The sequence below is a fragment of the Ischnura elegans genome, chromosome 6, assembly GCF_921293095.1.
Source record: "Ischnura elegans chromosome 6, ioIscEleg1.1, whole genome shotgun sequence".
Taxonomy (NCBI): Eukaryota; Metazoa; Arthropoda; class Insecta; order Odonata; family Coenagrionidae; genus Ischnura; species Ischnura elegans.
The window spans coordinates 77,676,111-77,701,421 of record NC_060251.1 but is presented as its reverse complement, the minus strand read 5'-3'; the positions used below and the strand labels follow the sequence as shown (position 1 = coordinate 77,701,421).

Below are 25,311 nucleotides of genomic sequence, written 5' to 3'. Positions count from 1 at the left end.
CGGAATATGTGACTGTTTCTCGACTGTTTCTACACAAGGATATGGGCAGAGTGGACTTCTGACATGACTTATTCACATTTTAGGCCTCATGTTATCTTCATTCGTCAGAAAATGTGAACGCTTGATACTACAATTGTATAACCTAAAATGACAGCAGTAGTCATGACGAAGTTGTTTCACATTAGAAGAATATTATACGTTTTTATTTTGGCGTGCTTCTTGTACGGAATTTTTCAGCTGATGCGAGCTCAGTTTAGTTTAACTGACTCGGAATTAGAGAGGAACAATATTCTGTGAGCTATCTATTTACTTAAAAAGTATTATTCGTTGAATATGGTTTTCTTATTGATAATTACCTTCTTTTATTAACAGGAGGGGCGTTGCCTTAAGAATTAACTCTTCTCACTCTGCTTACTATCCGTAAGTAACTATGTATAAAAAAGGCTTTTAATGGTGCATGTTATGGAATTGTTTAAGTTTTACCAACGTGTCACGAAATCTCTTAAACACTTAGATCCAGTGGCCAAGCTTGCCGCCACCCGAATTTAGATGTCAGAAACAAGGATATAATGAAGTACATGAAAGACGTGCCACCAATAGACTGTGGAGACAAGCCGGATTGGGTAGAAATAATTGGAAATATGGCTCGGATAAAAGAAAGTGCTAAAAAAGGCCATGGTGAAGTTGAGTGCTCGTTCACAGGTACATCGGATTGTAATGTAAACAACAGTTCCATTATACAATGCTTATACCATTGGTTTGCTAAGTTTTTTCAGCGGAAATATCCTATAAATAGGGTGACAAATTGTTTCTTCAAGTATAAAGTCGTAATTTCATTACCAATTTATAATTTTTATTACTACCAATTCCTATTTGTATCACTCTTATCTTTGAACTTAACTTTGATATAAGTGATCCTACTTCTCCCATGCAATTGAACTATCTAAAGAAATATTTATGGAATTGTCTGGAAATTCCAGAGAGAAAAGTCATTCACCTTGACCAAGATTCGAACCCGAGTCCCCCAATTGCTGGTGACTCCATAAGGTTTTCACCATGGCTAGTCCCGGTATACCTAAATTAGTATTTATGGAAGCTTACTTCCCCTGAATGAACAGATTAGAAAGTTTATTGTGTAATGGAGGAGTAACCATTTTGTCCTAAGCTTATTTTAGTACAATACAATCCTGAGCTTCTGCAATAACTAAAAGTACTGCAAATAACCCCAGAAGATTGAAAATCTTAATTCCCAAAGACTTTAGAGCTCTTCCTGAACAGTTTAGTTTCATTGGTATGCAACACTTCAGTTCAGCCTAGCTACAGTTTGTAAACATATCTACCACAGCTTCCTGATAAAGCACTGGTGCATATTATTAAATGGATTTTTTTTTCTTGACCTCAATTATTTAATGATGATTAATGTCTTGGTGAATAGGTCTGAGAATGATATACAATTGTTATGAATGATAAAGGTTGCATACCTGGTGAAAATAAATTGTTCAAGAACCATTCCAAAAGTGTGACACAAAATGTTCAGAAACTGTAGCAGAAGTGTTCATGAACTGTTGGGGAACCCTTCTTGTAGTGAATTTTGGCCCATTGAAGCGTTGCAAACTGTTCAAATAAGCTATTCATGGGGTATTTTCCTGCTGTTCATGAGGTGTTTTCAGATGTTCATGACGCATTCTTTTAAATTTACTGGAAGTGTTTACAATTATACCAATGATGATTAATATCTTGGATTGTAGGTCACAAAAAATACAGAAAGAATTCAATTGTACACAAATGTAAAAGAAGAGACAAGAATTTTGGCATATTATGTATGTAAAATTGAATTCTATTTACATATATTCTTTTATTGTAACAAAACATAGTAATAACCTTTCATTCCTTTATGCATAGGCTGATTTAGGGTGGGGGGTGGGGGGGGCACGTGCCCCCCCCTAGACGCTTGAAAAATAGACAAGAATTTTAGTATTGTTTTTGTTTAATTGGGAGTCTCAATCATTTACGTAATTTTATATAAATAAGTATCTTGTTAAGATAAAGAAAATATATTGTACAGTAATTTTTCTATGCATATTGTTACCCCTTAAATCTCAAATATGAGAAGACTGTTTGCCTGTCACATCCATGTGCCCCTCCCAGAAAAATATCCTGGATTCACCCTTGCCTTCATGTATCAATTTAATGTAACCATTATCATTCATAGCCCAGAATAAGGTATAAGGAATATATCGAAATGTTGGTAAACAATTTTGCATATTATTCTCACAATTGTTATTTACACCATTATTATTGTCAGACCTACACTTCGAGATGTTAATCATCATTGGTATTATGGTAAACGCTTCCTGTACAGTTAAAAGAATGCTTCACGAACATCTGAAAACACCTCATGAACAGCAGGAAAATACCCCATGAATAGCTTATTGGAACGGTTCGTCACGGTTCAATGAGCCAAAATACAGTCCGTGAACGGTTCAATAATAGTTCATGAACACTTCGTGCAATGCTTCCTGCACGGTTACAGAACACTCCATGAACAGCTGAACACCTCATGAACAGCTGGGAAACGCCTGCTGAACAGCTTATTGGAACGGTTCGTCACGGTTCAATGGGCCAAAATACAGTCCGTGAACGGTTCCCGAACAGTTCATGAACACTTAGTGAACAGGTTCTGAACACTTTGTTTAATGCTTATGGCTCATTCTGCTTAATGGGTACAGGTTTTTTTGGCATGCTTTACATAAGCCTTTGGAATGTTATTATTGATCGAATCAAAATTTCTATTGTTGTTCTTGTAGGACCAGGAATTAACTCGTATACACAGTACACCTTAACATCACTGCTAATGACTTGATACTTTGTGTAGGTAGACATCTTGAAAGAGGGATTCAACGTAATGAATCTTCCTCTCATCGTTATTCTCACATTGAAATCGGTAATATAAAATATGGATATGATTTTCGGTTTATTTAACTTGGGTGTGAGTAAAACAAATTTGATGTTTTCCTATGGTATCGTCTTTTGGGTCTCCGTAACAATTGTTGAGAGGCATGAATTTTTTATAGTGAAGTGGTTTTGCTTTATGATTAGAGTTAGTGAATTTTGCTGTTCTTGTAATTGCCTTGCATCTTGTCAGATACTTATTTGAGTTAGTTTGGGATAATACTTAAGCTGCTCATTCAGTGGAACTAAATGTAAATTCTGTGACTTGCTGTGCTTCATGCCTGCCGTAAGCATGTTTCAGGTATTTTGCATTTTTAAGTTTGGCTTTCCTGTTGTTGCTTATTAGTACTAAATTACTTTTTGTGGATGGAACATGATGACGAAATGAGAACAAGAGTTTCGGTAAAAGTCCATTGATTACGTGAGGTGATTTTGGCCATTTTTTTTATCCCCCTCCTCCCCTTATGTGATATATGTCGTGAGATTTGGCTGAACTTTTCCCCTCCTTCATCTAATCTCATGTGAGATTGTTCAAATTGTGTATTTTCAGTGTAAATACGTTAATCTATTCTTCATTGCATTGGATTTGTTAAAAAAATGTTAAGTTATTTTTATTTAAGGCTAATTAAGACAAGTATTTAAGGGTAATAAGATTGCAATACATATTACCCTGTTTCTTCCAGAAAAAAAGAAATTGAAGACGGATAGGAAAGCAAATTCCTTTGCATGTTGAATCAGCATTATTTTCACATGAGGAATCGGTTTTTAGAGCATAATTTTGTTATGCTAGAATGTGTTTCCAAAACAAATAAGGCTTAGAATTATATCATTGATCGTAAATTGTGGGAGTGGAAATAAAATTGCTGGAAGTTGAGGTTTTAAAAATGACTCAAAATCAGGTTAGATGAGCTGAACTGTGCACTGAATCCATCATAAGTTGAACCCTTTGTAAAGTGGGAGTCTCATGCAGTTGTGTGAAATTTGAACCCGAAAGAGTCATGTTGTAATACATTTTGGTATTTAATAAATGGATATTAAGGAATAAATTGAAATACAAAAAAACAGTGAAATACTCTTAAATCCTTAATACCATACAGAAAATAGAAGTCTTTCTATGGAGTCAGTAATTTTTCTAAGAGTTAATGTATACTCTGTGGTTCAAATGAGAAGCAAGGGAAGTTGCTAAAAGATCTTTTGTTGCAGTACATTTCAATTAATGGAAATTAATTCATATCTCCATGTTTAGGTTGCCAGCTTTTATGCAAAAATTTGGGAGATTAGGACCTTGAAAATTTTTCATCAGAAAACCCTGCTTATTTTGAGTTGTGAATAGAAAATTAAATTTTTCTGTGTGTATTCAAAAACTCAACCAGTTCATATATATCTCATGAGTTTCAATTTATTGCTTATAAGGGTCTTTTGTCATTGATACACCAGGAAAGTAATTTTACCAACACTTGAGCTCCAGAAAATATCTGAGGGTTAGTATCCTACATTGTTGGTAAGTAATCAAGTAAAAGTAATCGAATTACTTGTAGCAGTTACTTTTGCAGTAATTTTTACTTTAAACAATTACTTTTTTATTATTATAGTATTCTACCTATTAAGGTAGGTTTCCATGGAGTACTAAAGAAATAATCTGGGAGCCTCCCTTTCCTTCCAGCACTGCCTTCTTCAATTCATTGTAAGGCCTACTCCTTTTCAATCTATCTAAAAATCCTATTCTCTTCCTTCCCCTCCCTCGTTACCTAACATTCTACCCCCGAACACCGTTTTCAACATCCCCTGCCCGCTAAGTACTCACTCCATCCAAACCTTCTGTCTCCTCCAAATCTCATCTAAAAGCTGCCTCTCCTCACCCACCATGTCCAGCACTTCGTCGTTCCTCCTCCTCTACATCCATTTCACCTTCTCAACTCTTCTCCATACCCACATCTTGAATGCCTCCAATCAATTACTTTTTACGAAGTGTAATTTTTATTTATAATTTACTCCTTACGGTGTATGAGGGATCGTTACTTATTCGTAATGGACAATTACTTTGCTGACTACACTGATATATGTAGGCCTACAAATAACTTTGAGTCCCGGAGCATTATAATTTGCTTGTTTTGGTTCAGACACACCTATGTTGGAGCCTACTCATGATTGGTACAAAATATGACACCCCATGTGTTGTTATATCGGTTATAATTATATGTATCGCAAATGAAATTGTAACTAGCATTTTGTATGACTTAATTATTCCACATTTTGACTGCAATACTCAACAGTTGCCTGGTGGTCTCTACAGTGGACCATCTTTCAAGAAGTAATTGTAACTGTAATTTTACTGATTAATTTTTAAATTCAGTAATTTTTACTCGTAATTGATTATTTTTTGTATGAAGTAACTGTAGGAGTTGAGTAGTAGTAGTTGAGTCCCGTTACTTTTTCTCAATACTTTTTCCTACCCCGGTATCCTTCACTAGGAATACCCATCAATTATGTGTTGATTATCCGGCTCTTGACTGTCCAGTTTTCATGTTTTCCAGGATGTTATTCTTCCTATGCATAAAGTTACAAAAAATACTCTGGAGGTTAAAATAATGAAACTCTTTAATTATTGATGTAGCTCGATAAAATACTTCCACATACATTTGCAATAGTATACATCCAATTAATGTTCACTTTTAAAAAGTCACACCTTTGGTTAACTTCATGATTCAATCACAATATGAAGGAATTAAATCGCTGCTCCCAAGAGATGAATGAAAACTCTGCTGCGTGTACTACCATTATAGATTGTAGCATTTGAGCCTTTAATGATTAAACCAGATCTAGTGTATCTGCGCAGCACATTACCTGTGCACATCAATTGTTATTACAGTGTTAATTCTTTGAGTCATTTTTAAAATAAACTACGTATTACATTAAATTATGTCCCTTCATTTCATTTGTACTTAGTTGAAATTGACATAAGTAATTAGCCAAAGCAACATATATGAATATAAATCTCTTAATAAACATGCATAACTATCATGCATGTTTTTTAAGGGGTCTATACTCATTTTTGTCACTAACGCAGGTTTAATAGCCATGTTATTCTTCAATTTTTGGTTCAGTCTTTTGTTTTAACTCTTGTTTAAGGAAAATTGTATTGAGTGAAATGGCAAAACTTTCAGGAATGCATGTCTAAAATTTTGGGTGCAACCAACGTCATATGCTATGATATGTATAATGAATGTTGTCTGAAAGCATGATGCTACCTGTTCCCTTCCAAGCGTTTTTTCAAATGGGTTGGTTTGCTCCTGTGGTAATTAACCAAATGATCTAATATTTGTGAAATATCTACATGAGTGCTCGTAAGAGTCAGTGTTGTATGTCATGAAAACCTGTTCACTTGTGTTTAACAGATATAGTACGTGAATCTGATAGCCTGGTCAGCTATGGTCTTACAACAACCACTCACACTGACTACACATTGGAAGGCAGTGACTTTGTCAAAGTTCGTTGTCATGCCAATGGGAAGAAGTAAGTAGACCTTGAAAGTTGAAGTTTTATCTAAAGGAAAACTTTCTGTTAGCCCTTTTATACCAGACTTTATTTTATGCTATTTGTACTCTCTAAGCTGTCCTTTCATGCAGCAACAAGATTGAATGGCTAATTGGGAAATATCTATTTAAGCAAAATGTAACTTCAGAATATCTGTACTAACCTGTATTAAACAAGACTAGTGCATGGCTTTTTGACAGGATATTGTTCTTTTCCCATTGCCTGTTGCTTTCGATCCAGTAAACTTTCCAGCTTTCTGTATAAGGCATCATTGCACTTGTTCAGCATTCAGTTCAACTCCTGCCTATTTTGATTTAAGGGGACTGGGTATGTATGGAATGTCTATTTATGTACATATTCTGTGCGCTTGGATCCTGTGCATACATTGGATTCTGTTTACATATCTGAAGGGACTCATAATTAGCATTGTGGTACATAATTGAACCTAAATACTGCAGAATCCAGATTATCCGGCTGCGGTATATCTGTATTGCGGATTATCCGTGCATAACTTTCACTCTTGCTCAACATATTTATATAAAAATAAAATGGGACGCAAAATCACCAGAATTACTGCATTTGAATGCTAGGATACACCTGTCTTATTATTTCCATTAGATTCCCCTTTGTGAAACGGAAGCAATTGTGCACTGGCTGCATTCACGGGAGCTCTGTGTTCCTGTTTTCCAAGCCTCGCAGTGCGCGATTGTGCTCCGTGATCACGGATACATGTCCTGCAGCAGTTTTAGCCTGGGCAACATGTGCGAGACGCGACTACGTGGCTAGATGGCGTGGTGCCTGAAAGTGTTGTTTCCAACGTCACGCAGTGGTTTTGAAGCATTTTTCCACTTTTCTGTATCCGTGATTACGCAGCCGCTGATGCGTGGTTTTCAAAACCAATACTTACATGGAGCCGTAATAATAAGAGTACAACTTTTGTTATCGCCGTTAAAAAGATCGAGGACTGGCGAAGAAAGCTCTCAACGAGTCCGGGAAGCACTCCAAAATAACAGAATAACTGTATAGATAATAATATATTGTTTGTTTTACATAAATTATGAATATGACAAGATATTAAAGTGAAAGTTTGGGTTATTCGTGTCGTCTGTCTCCATCTTTAGCCCGAATAATTGGGAGTGTGCTTCATGTGTATTGCCTGGATTTTCTGAACCCTGTTAAACAAATACTGCGGTAATATCACTCTGTGATTACTCAGCACTCTTTCACCAGTTAATTGCATTAAAAAATAAGTTAGGTACCATCTGAATGGAATAGCTTTCTATTAATAACTTACTTCACTTGTTCTGACTCCAGTGACTACCCTTAAGGGTCAATTTTGTGTGACATTTATCGTTACACTAGTCCAGCCTATCAGAGAAAAGATGAGAACAGAGGCCTGTAGTCCCTTCACATTTGAGCATTCGTTCTTGGCAATAGTTGTTGTACCATTAAATCATTAAAATACCTCTTGGCCCTATTGATGGTGGAAGGTCAAGAGCACAATATGAGATATGCTCCGCAGTCAGCGTGTTACAAGATTTGCTCTACGTTGTCAATCAAGATATAATTCATAAAACAGTAATTTTGTTGTACATATTATGGTTCATTATATTGTGGTTCTACTGTGGTTAATTTGAAGTACACTTACATTTGATTTATGGTTTTAGATTTCAGGCAGTGTGTTTTTCAATTGAAATGAGACAGCATATAAAGCTTCCCCATCGTGGAAGCCTTTGCATGATATGAGAAGAGTTTGTATTTGTTATTACCATATTTTTGGAGTTTTAGATATGGTCTCAAAATGACTGGAAAGGGAAAGGAGGCTAAACTTCATTGCATTTTAATGGCTTTTATTTTCTTCATCTACAAAGGAGAGGCTTGATAGTTAGTCAAGTATGCTTGTAAATTTATAATGTTTGTGTATTTTGAAAAATATCTGTGATACGCATTTCAGATGGAGAAATATTATGTCAGGTGTTAGGCGTGATGACATAGCAGCTGCTAGGAGTGGTTGGAGCAACCTCTCTCCTGAAGCATTGGGCCTGAATGTTCTCATTTGGGGTCATGACTCTCTCTCACGCAATACTTTCTTGAGGAAATTACCTTTGACTTCACAATACCTTCAGAATAATTTGAATGCCTTGACCCTTGAAGGATACAACATTGTTGGTGATGGCACTCCTCAGGCTTTGATACCTATTCTTACAGGTAATGCTGTTGTTTTTTTTGGTGAACAACTTTAATTTTCAATGCATATCCTCAATGGCTATTAAATCATCTTTGGAAAGCATATCTAATTTACCTTCATTTTCATCGCTGTAATTAATGAAAGCAACAATGGGATACAATGCAAAAATTCCTCCGAGGAAAAGCCATTTACCTGAATGGGATTTGACCTCGGATCTTGGTATATCTAGGTTCATATTCCAGTGAAGGCAAATCATTTTTTATCTTGAAATTTTTGCTGTTGCAGTTGACTCCATAATAGCACAGCAAATTTATAGTTCTTGGTAAATGCCTTGAATAAACAATGGGATAAGGTCATTTCAAATTCTTGTGTTTCAGCTGGTGTCTTTATAGTGGGTGATTAAGTGTGGTCATATTTCTTTTCCCCATTACAACCTTGCACTCTGATGAAAAATTTAGATTTTAAATGTAACATTGCCCTCATTAAATTTTTGACAGTCTTCTATCTTCAAATGGATTGTGAAGTTATTTGTTTATTTGAATTATCACTTGCAAAATAAATTCATCTTTCAGAAAATTAATTCATTTAGTACTTCAGAACCTTAACCACTAATAGTTAATTTAATGTCGTTTTCTAAACTGGTATGGCCATAGAATTGTATGCATTTAATTTTTTACAGGTAAAACAGAACTTGAACTTCCAGAGGCAAGAAAAAGGATGGGCGAGAAAGCAAACTATGTTAACATTTATCCTTTTGTATGGAATGAGTTCAGAAAAAATGGCTATGTTACTGGTATGGGTCACTCCATTTCAAATAGAAAGAACTTGAAGCCTTAATTTTTACCTGTGAATACTTCTTTATATAATGATACTTTTTTTTAGCTTATGCAGAAGATTGTCCTAGCATTGGAACATTTACCTACAGGTTGAAAGGTTTTTCTGAGCCTCCAACTGACCATTATATGCGACCATTTTTTGTGGCTGCTTCTCCTGATTATGGTGGTTATAAGAAATATTGCCTGGGATCATTACCAAGACATAAGGTTAGTATTGGAGTTTGTGATTTTTATTGTTACTGCATTCATATGATTCATATTGATATCATGTAAGTCGTCTATTTGGATTATCATCGTCTTTTGTTGTAGAGTACAGTTGCCAATTGCTATCGCTTTGTGTGTTTATTTTGTTCTTTATGTTATGTATGTATCGAAGCGTAATTATGTGCACAAAGTGCAAGTTCCTCTACACCAAACCGCGTCGCATCAGCCAACTCCAAAGGTTCAACATTTGATAATGCGGGCACGGTTGAATTTTTCAAATGTTTGCATCTCTGAACGTTCGTAAATCGAATGTACACAAAAAGAGAACTTACTGTACGGCCAATTAACGAGCGGTAATGAGGGGCTCACCATGATTCCACAGGGATGAAGCTTATTGTATGATGATTTCGTAGATACTGAAGTATCTCCTACTGAAGAAAGAACCAGAATTCCTGCTAGCATCCTGCGTCGTATCAGCGCTCAAAGCCTCACCCCAAGGTCACCTCACTTGCGGCAGCGGGAACCAGAACGACGTCAAATGGGGTTTTCCCAGCATTCATACTTAGCCATCGTGTTTTCACGCGCTTGAAAGTTTTCACTTCTCATTTAATCGCGTAAAATAGATATCGTCATTTAAAAATCTAAAAGTGTGAAATACGTACTCCAGGAGTAATAATCTTTCGATTTAGGCAATAAAAAATAATAGGAAACCACCCTATTGTGGAAATGTATAAGAAATTACTTAATAAAAATGAAATTACTGTATCAAAAACTGCATAAATTAAGATAATTAGGAATAAGTTTTAGAGATGCGACACTTCAATCTTCTAGCTCACTTTTTGCAATATCAGCAGTTAATAGGTGAATGTTGCAGGTATCCTGGAAAGGTATGTTCCATTGGCACCCTTGTACTGAAAATTGCATAATACTGTAGGGGACAACCACACAAATAATGGTAGTTCTGGTATTAAAAATTCCTGATTCAGGCAATAAATTTCATATCTTAAAGTTCATATGCCATTATTTTAATTATTAATGAACTTCTTATAAACTAAGGGTAGGTGGTTAGTATATTTTTCTGAAGGCCTTGTTGGAATAAATGTAATTATAAGTGGATTGCAATTTCCATCAAGATAAATGTGTTTTTAGTGTATTTCTATGAATTTTATACAGAGCAAAAAAAAAGCTTCGTTTGATTTTAAGAATTTCAAATTATACAATACATAAATGTTGACTCTAAGAACTAATAGTACTGTTCAGATAAATGCATAGAACAGTGCCTGTGTGTAGCCAATTAGGTGTGTTAATTTTGATGTTTAAATTTCAATAATATTTTGCTACCATTAATTGTTTAATTTTTTTATCATGGTTACATGCTGCATTCTAATTATTTTCAAATAAATATGTAGTACTTCACTAGTAGTAGTAGGGTGTAGTAGTGAAGGACTTCTCTAACATGTTGGAATAAAATTTCTACAAATACTGCAATGGCCTCCGCTTGTGGCATACTGCTTAGTTGTCCTGCTCTGGTAATTTTTTTACCATGTATGTTTGTGTCTGTCCTCATATAATCATTTTAAATTTAAATTTTTTTTCTAGATTATGATGAACTATGCCAGGGACTTTTTTGATGTGTATAGAGATAAGCCTAAATTCATGTTCAGCTTTCATTCTGAGCTATCTCATGATTCATACAACATGATTGGGGCAGTAGACAAGGATCTGAAGTCATTTTTTGAAGGACTGCACTCATCTGGTCATCTTAATAACACATTACTCATAGTTATGAGTGATCATGGGCACAGGTAATTCAAAGTTTACTTTTATATTACTATTAACCCTTCAGTAAGCGCATGGGCCGCATAGGTGCCGAGGTTGAATGGAAGTGGGTGTGACTGGGCCACATATGTGGCCCACATGCCTGTGTAACATTTTCTGTGAGCATCACATAAAGCTGTGCAGCAAATTTTGTATGATATTTGTCTGCTTTGACTTGTAAACAATATTCTGCACGTTTATGTTATTTTTATGGGTACCTCGGCAAGTGGCGTGCTTTCTTGCCTCCTTCACAAGGAAGGGGGGCAGGGGTGCATTTTTTTCCAATATTAATTATAAATGTGTTCCCCGAGTGACAAAAATATCACTGAACAATAAACAAAGGCCACATATATTGTTTGTAAAAAAATTTTTACAAAATGTTGAAAACTTATGGCAATAAAAATAAATGAATTTGGGCCATCAGTGTGGCCCGTGTGTCCAACCACATAACAAAATTTAACGCACCCAGTGGAGGGTTAGTGAAGCTTAGGCGTGAAAATTTGTTTGTTACCGTATTTACCCGTACAAGCCGCACACTATTTTTCTGAAATGCCAGTGAAAAAATGGGTGCGAGCTGCTTGCACGAATCCTCCAAATTTTAATGTAAACCGCGTACCATTTTTCTCTCAAATTCTTATCGTTTATTTCTCCAGAGTTTTGCATTGAAACTAGAAAACCTTCTCTGGAATTACATTTCTAACGTTATTTTATCTTATTAATCATGGAAACATTAATTTATCGATTTAGCAACGGATCACAAGTTCCTTAATTCAGAACGCACTCAAAAAGCATTAGGAAGTTTTCTTTTCCTCTCAAGGCGGCCCAAAAATGGGGTTGTGGGGGATACACGAGGGCGTGGCTTACACGAATAGATACGGTAGTTGTCGCACCCTCCGTCTTTGTCGTGGTTTTCTCTTCTCTTCCCTCCCTGGTCTCCCTGTTATGGTGCATAAGTATGGTGACCATTTGGTGTGTGTTGTCCAGGGATGGCAAGTGAAGCGATACAAAAATGTTTCGTTTCGACCCGTAGAGAAATAAAAATATGAGGCCTAGGTTTAATTTCGTTCCTGCACGAAATTAAAATCACCAAGGAGTTAAGTTTCGACCCGGGACGAAACTTTACTCCTGGAAATGAAACTAAATTAAACAAAACTCCGGAGCTCATAGTCAAGTTTCGATCGCAGAAGTTGAGTGGAGGGAGATAAAAGTGAATATGTTTCGACTCTTTACATTTGAAATTCGTGTGGAGAGGTTAAAACATTGAGCTAAAAAACCGAATGGTCAGTATGCGTTCACCGTTCTCCTGTTAGGGGTAAAAATATGAGTACCCCATACATCTAATGGCGGTAGGCCGAACCTCTACGTACTTCATTCAACCATACTTCGTACTCGATGTGTGGGTCGAAACTAAACCGTTTGAAGGAGAAGTACGTGGTCTCTTTGGTGCAAAATATTATCTGCGTTTCGTTTTGTCATAGAGTTTAAGTAAATAGGTGCATATTGAAGCAATGATTGTTTCATCAAAGCTTAAGAGCATAGATTTATCTCATCTAATTTTATGTATTTTTATCATTAGGTTTGCTCAAATTCGTGATACTCAACAGGGGAAACAAGAAGAGCGTTTACCAATGTTCAGTTTTGTATTCCCACCTTGGTTTGAAAATAAGTATCCTGAAGCAATGGCAAACTTCAGGTGAGTACATTCTCTAATTAATAAATATAATATTTCTCATTTATTAGACTGCATTTTTCTTTGGAAACAATTGATTATGATTGACTCTTCCCACTATATTGATAGTATGTATTTACTTGAAGAATTGTTGGAAATATAAATAATTTTAATTTTAGTCGCAGCTATGTTCTGATTGTCAATATTATAGTGTATGAATGAAAGTTTATTTTTATTGAGTGGTAGAAATAGGTTACCGTGACTTTCAAGAGCACTCAAAAGCATCTGTGTTGTCAGACTTATTTCTAGCCAGGGCATTTTGTTTACACAAAAATATCAGTCATGTTTGAGCACATTCATTTATTGTTCTTAACCTTAACCATGAGAGAAATAGTTTCCTTTACGTTTAGGGATTATCAGATTTTCCACAAATGACAGTATGGAATCATGCTTAGAGAAATATACCACAAGCGATGAAATTTGCCCTAAAAAATAATTTGACTCAATCAGGTTTATGCCTGGATTTTGTATTAGCCTATCAGTGGTGCAATCAATTACAGGACCTATATGTTATCCCTTGCAATTCAGAAATATGACGTTCTGTTGGTGTTAGTCGAACAACAAAATATATTTTGAATTATGATTGATTTACAAAATAAAGTGCAATCACTGTTTTTTCTATGGATTTTAAGGGAAAGAAATGGAAAAACCTTTAAAATACACAAAAATAAGGGTAAATTTGTGAGCAGGGCAATAGCTGTTATCATGCTGTTCGACCATATATCACCAGTTACAATTGAATTTATACTCAATGTTAAGCTCTTGATATGACTGTTGGTGAAATGCTAAGAATGAATGCACTAATGCTTATCTATCATTAACCTCTTCTTTTTAACTCAAAGCCTAACTCTCAGATTTCCAGTATCTGTCGACATGTCCCTTATTCCTAGTGCACATTACGGATTAGCTATCTTACATTTGTAACTTTACTTTCAGGACACTATATCATTAGCATAGGATATGATGATTATTTTTTTTGCAGGGTAAATACCCGCCGCCTTACCACACCATTTGATATTAACCCAACACTCAAGGACGTTCTTCATTTCCAAGGGGCAGGCAAGGGAAGTTTACGAAATCGATCCATCAGCCTATTCAAAGAGGTAGGATTTCTTAATATATATATATCTATTATAAAGTGTGAAGACTCCTGTGCAATTCTTTTTTATTTAATTCATGATTCTAAACTGAAGAAATAACTTCAACTTTCATGGCCTAATGGAAAAAAGTCATAGCCCTCGTTGTATCATAATTTTTATTCCCTGTCACAGCATCAGCTTCAAGGAATTTTAAATGACATTCTTAACTTTCTAAGGGGAAATGAATGTGTCAAATCAGAATTGTAATAAGTCTTGAATCTATGTTTATGTGAAAAGGAAGAAGTTCTATGAAAGGAAGTCGAAAATCTTGTTAGTTACACCATTTAAAACTCAAGAACAGCTGAGCCTATTTGAATCATACATGGTTTCTTGATTCGTCTCATCCCTGGATAACAGAGTAAACATTTAAAAATAGTAAAAGTTCACGGAAAAAATTAATCTTGATCTTAGGGGTATGATTTTAGGAGTTGGTAACACTGTAAAAGCTGTCATGTCGGTCAAAACTACATGATTTGTTTTGTATTTTCTAATTTAATGACTAATCTTCGTATAAATGTTGAAAACGTTTTAATATTTAAAAAATGTTTAAAATAATACAACCGTTTAAAAAATATTTTGATGTGGGCTAAGCCCTGCTCGAGTTGAGTATTCAACAAACTCGTCACTACCATGTTTATGAACAAATCTCCAAGCTATTATTGACTATCGGTAATTTTGGAGATCCTGTTGAGGAATTGAGTAGTTTGATTTCATTTCCTCGAAATTTTTGAAAGTTCATTTCATCAAAAGGTGAGTTTCAAAGTGTTCCCAAACATGAGTAATAGCCACAAAAAGCACAAATGGTTGAGTGAGTGACCAATTTTGGTGGCTAAGAAGGAAGATGTGGATGACTTAAACTTCGTAATTCAAGATCAAATTGTTGATTCTCAAAACTCTGCATTCTTGCAAATCTGTGTAACAAACGAAGATGAAATCACCAACTATTCATCTGAATTTTAAAACTTCCTGGATGTGCCTGGCTTATGATCGCACAATTTACAGCTGAAGGTTGCTCGGTGGTCATGATGCTTCAAAACCTGAACCAACCGAAAGCATGTAATGGAACACTTTTGGTGATTAAAATAAGTGATAATCAATGTGATTATTGCAACTATAGTCAAAGGAAATTCAAAGATGAGGAAGCTCTCATTCTGAGGATTCTCATGATACCAAATGATATGCCCTTTGCATTTACACTAATTCAACTTACAATTCATGTTGCATTAGCGATGGCGAATAACAAATTACAAGAAGAGTGTTTGTGGTCTGAATATAGAAAACCTATGTTTTTCTCATGGTCAAATATATGTGGCATGTTAATGTGTTGGTAAACCATTAACGTTATTTTTTTTGCGCCTTTTTAAAAGAAAACAAAAACTGTTGTATATCGGAAGATACTCAAGAGAATAAAGATGAATCTATGAAGTATGTAGACCGGGTCACGTTTTTACGCCATGCACTTTTCCAAACAGAGTTATAACCAGTGCGCCACAAGTCATGGCATATTAATGCTGCTACCTGGGGGCTATTCTAAGAAGATTTCAAGTGTTAGTGAAGCAATGCATAAATAGGCCTCTAGAACAGGGCAAGTTCATGCAACAGATAAGGACCTGAAACGATTTTTTTACTGTTAATAACACAAATAGTCCATAAACCGACTGGATAATATTTTAACTTTATTAACTTCTTTACAAGACCACAATGTGTAAAATTTCCAAAGTTAAAACATAAAAATAAGAAAATTGATTTAAAAAAATCTGCTTCTTCATGCCCCAGTCTAACCTTTGTAGATTGAATAAAGAAAATGCCCTTGTAGTACTATTTTTTATAGGTTTATTGAATTTTTTTCTTAATGTATTATAATAAGTCAAAAATTATTCAAATCAGTACAGCTGCTCTTGATTCATAAATGGTGTATCTAAACTGTTCATTGATTATTCGGCAGTATGAAGTTTGTTTGGTCTGCTGACAGTCAGGTCTGGTTAGTGGGTGGGACAAAGATGACCTCCAATGACCATAATGTTAAAAAACCTCTTTAAATTTATGAAATGGTGTACTGTGTCAGTTGGAGGTTATGGAGTAATTCATAACAGTGACTGCAACCAGTGTCTCACATCACTCAAGTTTGAGCATGTTCTCCCAGAATTAAGCCCACGGTGTGTGTGAGGGGAATGTTAACCCAGGCAATCTTATCAAGGTCCAACAACTCTCGAAAATTATCCTTACAAGTCGAGATAATGTTTGTGATGGGTTTTCAATTGAGAGACTGTGGTTGGCCTCTGCTGTGAAGTACCCCATTGCCAAAAATCCACACAGTAAATCCATCTAAAGCTTTAACAAGATTTTAAATGTTACAATGGTTGGGGTTCATCTTTTTGTATCTCCAGTGGTGAAATGGTCCCATCTTCCCCACAAACCCATTCATGACATAATTTTATTTCTCAATTCCAAACAAGGTACCCAGTGAGAGAACTTGCTCGGATGCCTCTATTGAAGCCCATTGGTGTGCGTGTCTTTCGTGGGAAGAGTTACCAGTATCCTCCCTTTCTTTGGTGGCCAACCCCTTGTCTACTGCTGCCTTAGCTGCCAATGCACTCGTGGATTACATTAACAAGTTAACAGAAGGGCATCGCACCAGGTGTCACCCGTTGAAGACAGCTAAGCTTGTGTGGGCAGCAAAATTGTTACCTGGAGGTGGCTTACTGCATTTCAGAAAGAATGCTGACACTGATGGGTTTGTCTTAAATTTTGAATCTATCTTACTTCTATTAAAATGCTGCTGACTGTTATACTGCATACCTTGCTTTTACCATGCATGTTCATCGGATCTGATTTTTCAAGGCCTATCAGTTATTTTAAATGAGGAGGAATAATATGTGTAAAAGTATGTTCAAAGGTATATTTTATCACTTTTTCTCTTATTAGTAAGATGTAACAATATTACCTTAGTATAATGGGTTATCATTATTGAATGTGAAGAACAGGGTTCCCACTCAACCGTGAAAACCTTAAAACCGTGAATTAGCCGTGAATTTCGTCTACCGTGAAAAAACCGGGAAATAGCCGTGAATTTCGTCTTAAAACCTTAAAAATCTCTCAATCTTGATAATAAAACCTTCCCAGAAATTTTCATCTTCGTTCGTAGCTAGCGCACTTCTATTCATTGTGGCGAGCATCGTCGCATGCGGTCGCATGGGTCAGAAAAGCGTGGGAACGAATGTTGCCTGAAGAAAAAAGACATCTTTCCCCAGCGCAGGCCTTTTCTCTCCCCCTCCTGAAATATGACACCACTTCTCATCAGCTTGTTTACTTTCCTCAAATGGCTTGGTTTCCCCTCCCTCGGTCACTGCTTAGTCCCCCTTCCACCCAATTAGCCATAGAGTTTACATTACTAGAGTATTGTAGTGTAGAGTATTTATGCAATTAGCCTTCCCACTGGCTGCAGCGACCACTTTCGAAACTAAATCTAGATGGCCATTGTGTCAAAAAATTTGAACGTTTATTCAACACCCTCAATCCTTTGACTGGAAGACCGCTAGCCTTGACAACCTGCCATGCGCTGTGGACACTACGCTCCCTGCGTTTGAACCGGGTGACAGCGAGCTTTCGGCGTGACGTTACTAATTCTCGCGCGTTGCGGCCCTGAAAACGAGAGAAGATTTCCGCTTATGGCAACACAGCATTACACGATTGTCGCATGCGTCGACCTGGAACTTGCCAGTTTTACGTCGCAACCGGAAAGTTTGTGTGGAGTTATTTACTGTCGGCGGTGATCCAGTTCCTCCGCTTTGTGCTATGTAAGGTAATGCTGTTTGTTTGTGTCGTTAAAGCCTCAATGCCGTCGCGATATAAACTGCTACATAGTCGTTCCATTTTTCCCAGAGCAACGGTAAGAAGGGAACATGATTTGCCTCTGATTAGAGAGATCGATTCAGTTTTGGTTTCAGAGTATTACGATAGCAGAGAAAAAAGTCATTACACTGCCGCTTTCAAAAGAAAGTTATACGGTGGAACCTCAATCTATCGTTCCCGCATTGATCGTTCGCCGTTTCTGGTCCCAAATAAAGTTCCTTATAGACAATTTAATTTTTTCCCGCATCTATCGTTCCCCGAAGTATCGTTTCTCGCATTGATCGTTTGAAGATCGCGGTTCCGACGCAGAATTTTCCCGCATCCATCGTTTGACGAAAATGAGACGAAATAAATACAATGTGTCATTTATGGCTAATAACGACAAGCACGTAGTTGGAATCCTCCCCAAGAGATGGAACTACCATTGGGAGAAGCTCAGTGCCGTGGGTAAGTAACTTTAGCGCATTTCCCAAGAACCTCTATCCCCCTCCATTCACCATTCGCCTCCCCCCTTCTGACGCTTTCCTCTTCTTCAAAATAAAAACAGGTCCCAGCTCGCGCAGGGATCTTATTACGAAGACCTTAGCTTCAAAAAAAATATCGAGTTACACGAGAACAATAGAAACGTGTTTCGTGCTCCCCCCTCTTCTCACCAACTGACCTTTTTCAGCCTAACTGCTTCGAAGTTCCCAGTTTATGGAGGTCAACTGCTGCATGAATCACCTATTAGCCCAAAAGGTATCTTAACAATGATATTCAGTAATTGCTATTATGCTTTTATTAGTTTGAAATGTTAGCAATTTGCACGTTTAAAAAAACGAGACCACACATGACGTATTTTAAGCAAGGAAATAGATGGAAAAATACGATGGTGATTTTTGGCGAAACGCGATATCCTCGTAGCTGAGCTTACGGCAGTTAATTCGGTATTTTGTTCCGAAAACATGATACCAGGTTGTTATCAGTTATCAATTTACGAGCTATACTACTACTAGTAGTCTCACTTGTCAGAGTTACTGACGAAGGGATATCTTCTCAGGATTTTTGTTTCTCCCTACTAACAATCCGAATTCATCTGATCATCTGGCGCTACGCTAATTAGAAAAGAATGGGCATCTTTAGGGTAAAAAATTTCATGGCGCAGTCATATGGTCACGCTTCGCCCTCTGCAGTGTGCTCTGCGTACCCCCATATGCGATAGCATCAGTTCCGAACTTCACCTCGTACGAGTGGTTACCTACTTTCCGGGGTGGCTGGACTTCGAACCACCGAGTGTTTTCCATGTGGGTTTAATAAAGTCATTTTCACTAGTTTAATTTTATTCGTCTTCCGACCATGGCCCCTCCGAAGAAACTATTGAGAACTTTAAGAGATGGACTGAAAATAATTGAACATGAAGAAAAGAATCCGGGCTAGATCGCGTGAATATTGCAGAGCGCCTTGGGTTGTCCGCTAGCACATGACATTAGGGGTGGGGGTAGAGTGAGCTACCTGGAGAAAACAAGTAGAGATATGAAGGCGAAGATCCAGGTGGGCGTGCCGCTGACAATTAACGCAACATTGTTCACGCTTTACACACTACCTCAATTGTATTAAAAATATATTCATTAGACAGGAACAATTCAAGTAATTGACTATTTTTGGCCTTCGTGATCCATCTCACAACCAGTCACTGCACCGGCGAATGCGGTTGTTTTAGGCACAACATGCACATTGCTCTCGTGAATACGTGTACTGGAAATGGTGTTTGATGGATAAGAATTTTTACATCTGACTGAAATCCATAATAGCAGTGTAAATGCCGAGTGGAGAGCAAACATTCAGAATTTTGAAAGAGATATGGGTCGAATCAACAATATGACGTATGTGTCTTGATAAAGTACTACTATTCCTGTTATTATCTAAAATATTGTTTTGAAACCTTTAATGAATATCTTAATTACTCGCCAAAATCCTGCGTTTCCTGGGACATAGGCAATCTAGCAAAAAAATAAAGCATTGATCGTTTTTCCGCATTCATTTTATAATCGTATCGTTATTAATAAAGAAAAATTGTCCCCTAGTGGAGTTCCAAAAAAGGAGGGTAGTCTTAGAATCGTGTTCGTCTTAGATTCGCGCTAATACGGTGTATGAAATTGTTTTTCGATTTATTATGTTCTATTAATAATTTTCATAAAATATTTTCCGTTAAATAAGAAAGAATCAATTTATTATATTCTATAAACAATTTAAATAAAATATTTTCCGTTAAATAAGAAATATTGGGGTGGGGGAAATTCGGTTACTGTGCAGTAATAACAACGTGCGCAAAAAACAATCTCTCAGCGAGGAATTAAAAAAGGACCTCGAGTGTCCGGACGGAAGAAGGTCCGAAGGGTATTCGGCGTCCGGGCAAGAGCGCGGTTGGGCTAGTCCTTTAGTCGGCCCTGAATTTTGCAAACGATAGATCACGTCATAGCAGATATCACTTTTCATTGCGGCGTTAACATTCACAGCGTTTTTCGCGTACGTTAATTTTCTGTTGATATACGGCCAGTGATTTTCTTATTGTTGGCTTATTAATGGACCGTGAATTTAGCAAAATTGAGACGATGAAAACCTTAAAAAAAACCGTGAAAACCTGAAAAATAACCGTGAAAACCTGGAAAAAGCCGTGAATTACATTGTTCATGTAGAGTGGGAACCCTGGAAGAAGTACAGGGATGAAAAATACTGTTCATATTTAAATACTAGTTAGCAAAACATTATATGTCCATTGTTAGAACTAGCCTACTAATCTGCTACCTCTGGTCATTGAGTTACTAAAAGCTACTTCTACCATCAAAAGGGCTTTTATTTTTACTTCCCAATCCTTTTATAATTTTAGGTAAAATTTATTTATGTGTGTATGTAAAATTTATGTATCTTCCACGAATTTTTATTGGATAGGTTTGTGCCAGACTTGTCAGCCCAGACTGAAGTGACCCAAGAAATTTATCAAGTCAAAGTAGAAACCCAACCGGGTGCTGGTCGATTTGAAGCATCCCTTCAATATGATGTCCGAGAAAACTCATTCACAGTGAAAGTAAGCTATAAATGATATTTTTATTGCAAAATATTGATTCATTTGTGGAATGCTAATTTATTACGCCTAATTTTGCCTATTTATGAATATTTTTGGCTAATTTTAAATTAGCATTATATATTTTAGCTTTTTTGCAGCTTTACTAAGTGCTCTTTTTACCCTTAGTTTTGTACATTATTTTATGCACAATTGTAATTATCAGGTACGGTAAAATACAGAAAGCTAAGCTACAAATGTCATTTACAAATTGATGTATTTTAGGTTGAAGATATAAGTCGCATTAACAAATATGGCCGAGCGGCTCACTGCATAGAAGCTGATGCTGAGAATCTTCGTAAGTTTTGCTACTGTCGGGTACCTCCACCTGTGGCTGCATAGAAACATAGTTACCTTGTGAAGCTACCTCTGACTGTGCTGGATTCTGCCGGGATGACTTTTACAAGTAGCAGAGCACATATTTTAATCTTTTATTGATTAAATTTGATTGTGAGGTTATGCATCACTGAAGATTAAAAATATTTTTCAAATATCCACTAAAATAATAGTACATATGGATAACTAAGTCATTAAGTATTCTTCAGGAATTCGTGAAGAATTTATGCTAAGAAATGGGAAGCTTTGCAATGTTATTAAAATATCACTCCAAATTAAAACTGGGAGATCTTATAAGCTGTAAGTAACCTGTTGTTGATCTTGTGATCATTTTAAGGGTTGGTCATAATTTTTTTTTCATTCATGAAAGAATGTATGAAGTTGAAAAATTTAATGGATATTGTAAGTCTTGTACGTTGCATTTCCTCTCTGATTATTGGGAATGCTTTGGCCTTCCAGAGCTCTGAAAAGTCAAGTTAATGAGGAGATGAGTGAGACCAGTCTCCAGTTAAATGTCAATACATATTTTATTAGTTTCGACTAGTAATCATATAGCTGACTTTTTAAAATCATATATCCGTTGGAGAAATTATTTGTCCGTCTTTAGCTTGGTTTTAATCCTTAAAATTTTTTGATAAATACATAACTCAATGTATTGAAATTGAACAGCCCTAATGACAAACAAAGCTTCCCTATTACAACAAAAATATAATTGCATGGGGTTGACAAGTCGTGATATACCTTATTTGTCTTAATTTGTGTTGCTTATACCTCTTTTGTTTATTGTGCGCTACCTTCTAATGTAGTACATTCATGTATTTAGCTCCTTCCATGACTTTTTTATTCCTATATGAGCTGGAGATAACAGTTTAAAAAGGTCTTAGCTTCAAATGTTTTAAGTTAAACTGAAGTTTTCAACTTAGTTCTTAATTTTATACTTGGTGTTTTAAAGAATCATATGTGCAGCTCTAAACATGTATGTACTAATAATTCACCCTTAAAGATGTATTTCCACTCAGTTACTAAATACACCCATGCCTCATATAGTGCAAGGGATGCATTCCTTGGGGTATTTGCGCTATACGAATTTGCATTATGTGAGAGCGTTTTAACATTGGAAAGATAGGGATGCGTTCCTGGTAGCATAGGTGTTTGGTAGCGAGTTTCCTCTAAATCATATGTATTTCCATAAATAGCCTTAGAAAACCTTATTTATATAAATTTTTATAGTTTAAAATATCTTTAAATATAGTATGCACGCATTCAAAGACTTACATTCACGTTAAAAAAATTTGCACATGCTTCTGAAATTCCCTCCTGTCATACGGGTGGGCTAACATCTGCTATCTCGGTGTTCGTAACGCATTGCTGGCAGTTGATGATTTTTCAAACCAGTCTAAAGATAATTATTGTGTCACCCAGGCCCTTTTGTCGCTCATCGAAATGACCGGCAAATGCTACTTTAAATGCCATATCATAGCTAGCAGATTTTATGAATGATAAATCATTTTAATTTGAAGTCCTTCGAGGCATTAGCAGCTACGTGAAACAGACTTTAAATGCCTTGAAACCTGACCCAGGTTTTCCTTCCCTGTAAATGAATGAACGAGATTGCATTCTTTTCCAAAACAATATCGTCTCGTGAACACTAAAAACTAGTTGAGCGGGAAAGGAGCCACTTTCAGTCACAGCTTGGAGTTCAGCTGGAGAGTTTAAAATTCTGGAACCAACCGGATCTTTTACTAAATGTCTCGGAGCAATTACCACCCTCATCTTTTTGTACAGATTCACAATGAACTTTCTGTATGTGTTGACTGCTTGGTTGAAGTTGGTGCGGCTGAGGCCACTGATGTTTTGACTTCATTTTCATTTAGAATAAGGCATCGTGAGTTTAAACTTCTACGCAATACTGCTTTGCTTCTAAGCAATTGACCTCTTTCAATTTCTTTTCTCGGTTTATGGTTTTTCTTGATAACTTCTTGATTTTTCTAGCTGCATTCTATTTTTTGCCATTCTATCTCTTGGTTTTTACTCTGTATGGCTCTATCAAAATCATCTTCTACTGCTGCACTGTATTCCTGAGACGCAGAGGGCCTACGACTGCTGGGAGGGAATGAAGCCATTGTGTTTGATACTCTATAGTGGGCCCTTTTATGTGTTGATGCTATTCATGCGCAACTCGGCCACCGCTCCATTTCTCCCCTGTGAATACCGATCACCTTGAAAGCTTTAGCGTAGACCCTCTACCTGGAAGTCAATCGCTCGATAACCTATGACGGCGAAAATTACGTCTCAAATTGTATCGCTTAAAAAAACTCATTTCCCCTAGCTCCACACTTACTTAATGATCAAAATTAACTATTGTCATTCTGTTAAGGAGACAAGATAAATTACTTCGGTAGGCCGGCTATCTCGACCCAATGACGAGTAATGCAGTTGGCCATTGCACAGCAGTGTATTTCGATTAATATATAAACGAAAAAGATTTGAGGCAAGCAATACTATTAATAATGATAGCAATGTTGTATGTTCTTAGTGCAAGTTCACGTTTTATCGTGAGGGCATTTAAGTTTTTTGATTAGGCTGCACTACGTTGCGATGTTTCTCCGAGGAACTAATTTGCGCTATATCGAAATTGCACTAATCAAAATTTTGCTATGCGAGGCATGGGTGTACTGTTAACAAGTACATATGTAAATGATTTTTATCTTGCAGTATTATCTTTAAATATGAATGGGTTTTTATTTTTATTGAATGTATTAATAATTGTGTGTAAGATTGAGAGAAAAATGTTGCTTTGTATAGCTGTGATTCAGCATGATGTGTTATCATTAGGGTAAGCACATAAGTACTTGGTGCCAAGTTTTAATGAATTATTTTTTCTCAGCATAAACTTTTTAAGGAAAATGGCATAAAAATGTAGTTTTTAGCTATGTTTTTTCTAATCTCCTGTGAATATTAGTGAGTTGTATCTTCCTTAGCCAAAAACTTCCAGAGTTATGATATTTTTTGGTACTTTTCGGTCACTTATACGTTTTGTATTTATATTGTGTGCCAACAAACTTAGGTTTGTAGCTACTGGTGAGTTAGGTGTTTTGGAAATCAGAATTTTTATGTACCTGCCATGTCTTTGTAGATTTCTACAGCATAAATCCAGTACTTAACTATAACGGAAATAAAACATAGACTGGGAAATCTACACATAAAAACAGCACAAATGTAGGAAAAATATATTGTTGCATTAATCTTAATTCAGCATTTAGGCTTGGACTATCTATTTTATTTCAGCCTAGATAGTGTGCATTTGTCTCATTACTTCTTCTTATGGTTGTGTGGCTATAATTTTTTGCCAATGGTATTTTGTCCTTTAACCAGTATTATTAAAAATAACAATGATCAACGTAGTCATAATTTTAAATGGTGGTGAATTAGCCAGTAGGGTACAAGTAATCTTGCAGCCAATGTCAGATGCAATAATATATCCTCTATGATGGAAAGTTTTGACAGCAAGAATTGGTGAAGTAATGACACCCCAAAACTACTTGTGAAAGGCAGCAGAGGGAAGAGAATTATTGAGAGATTATTCAGTCAAATCTGTGATTGGAAGAGATTGTGATAACTTT

At 36.2% G+C, this 25,311-nt stretch overlaps 1 protein-coding gene across 1 annotated transcript; it reads left to right on the top strand.

Annotated features, from left to right (window-relative positions):
- The first annotated feature begins 2 nt into the window (after positions 1 to 2).
- LOC124161034 lies at positions 3 to 22,682 on the top strand. Its single transcript, XM_046537180.1, has 13 exons — positions 3 to 293; positions 373 to 420; positions 515 to 702; positions 6,348 to 6,465; positions 8,441 to 8,694; positions 9,354 to 9,467; positions 9,557 to 9,717; positions 11,314 to 11,519; positions 13,109 to 13,225; positions 14,244 to 14,364; positions 16,857 to 17,134; positions 21,181 to 21,316; positions 21,578 to 22,682. Exons 1-13 carry the CDS (start codon positions 148 to 150, stop codon positions 21,692 to 21,694), a joined length of 2,004 nt encoding a protein of 667 aa, XP_046393136.1. The 5' UTR covers positions 3 to 147; the 3' UTR covers positions 21,695 to 22,682.
- Positions 22,683 to 25,311: the final 2,629 nt, after the last annotated feature.

Bases quoted from the DNA above. Each gene is read 5' to 3' on its own strand.
- LOC124161034 (XM_046537180.1), top strand. From the start codon at position 148: ATGACAGCAGTAGTCATGACGAAGTTGTTTCACATTAGAAGAATATTA. The intron at 9,718-11,313 runs GTTAGTATTGGA...TTTTTTTTCTAG, and splicing joins GATCATTACCAAGACATAAG to ATTATGATGAACTATGCCAG. The intron at 17,135-21,180 runs GTTTGTCTTAAA...TTTATTGGATAG, and splicing joins AAGAATGCTGACACTGATGG to GTTTGTGCCAGACTTGTCAG.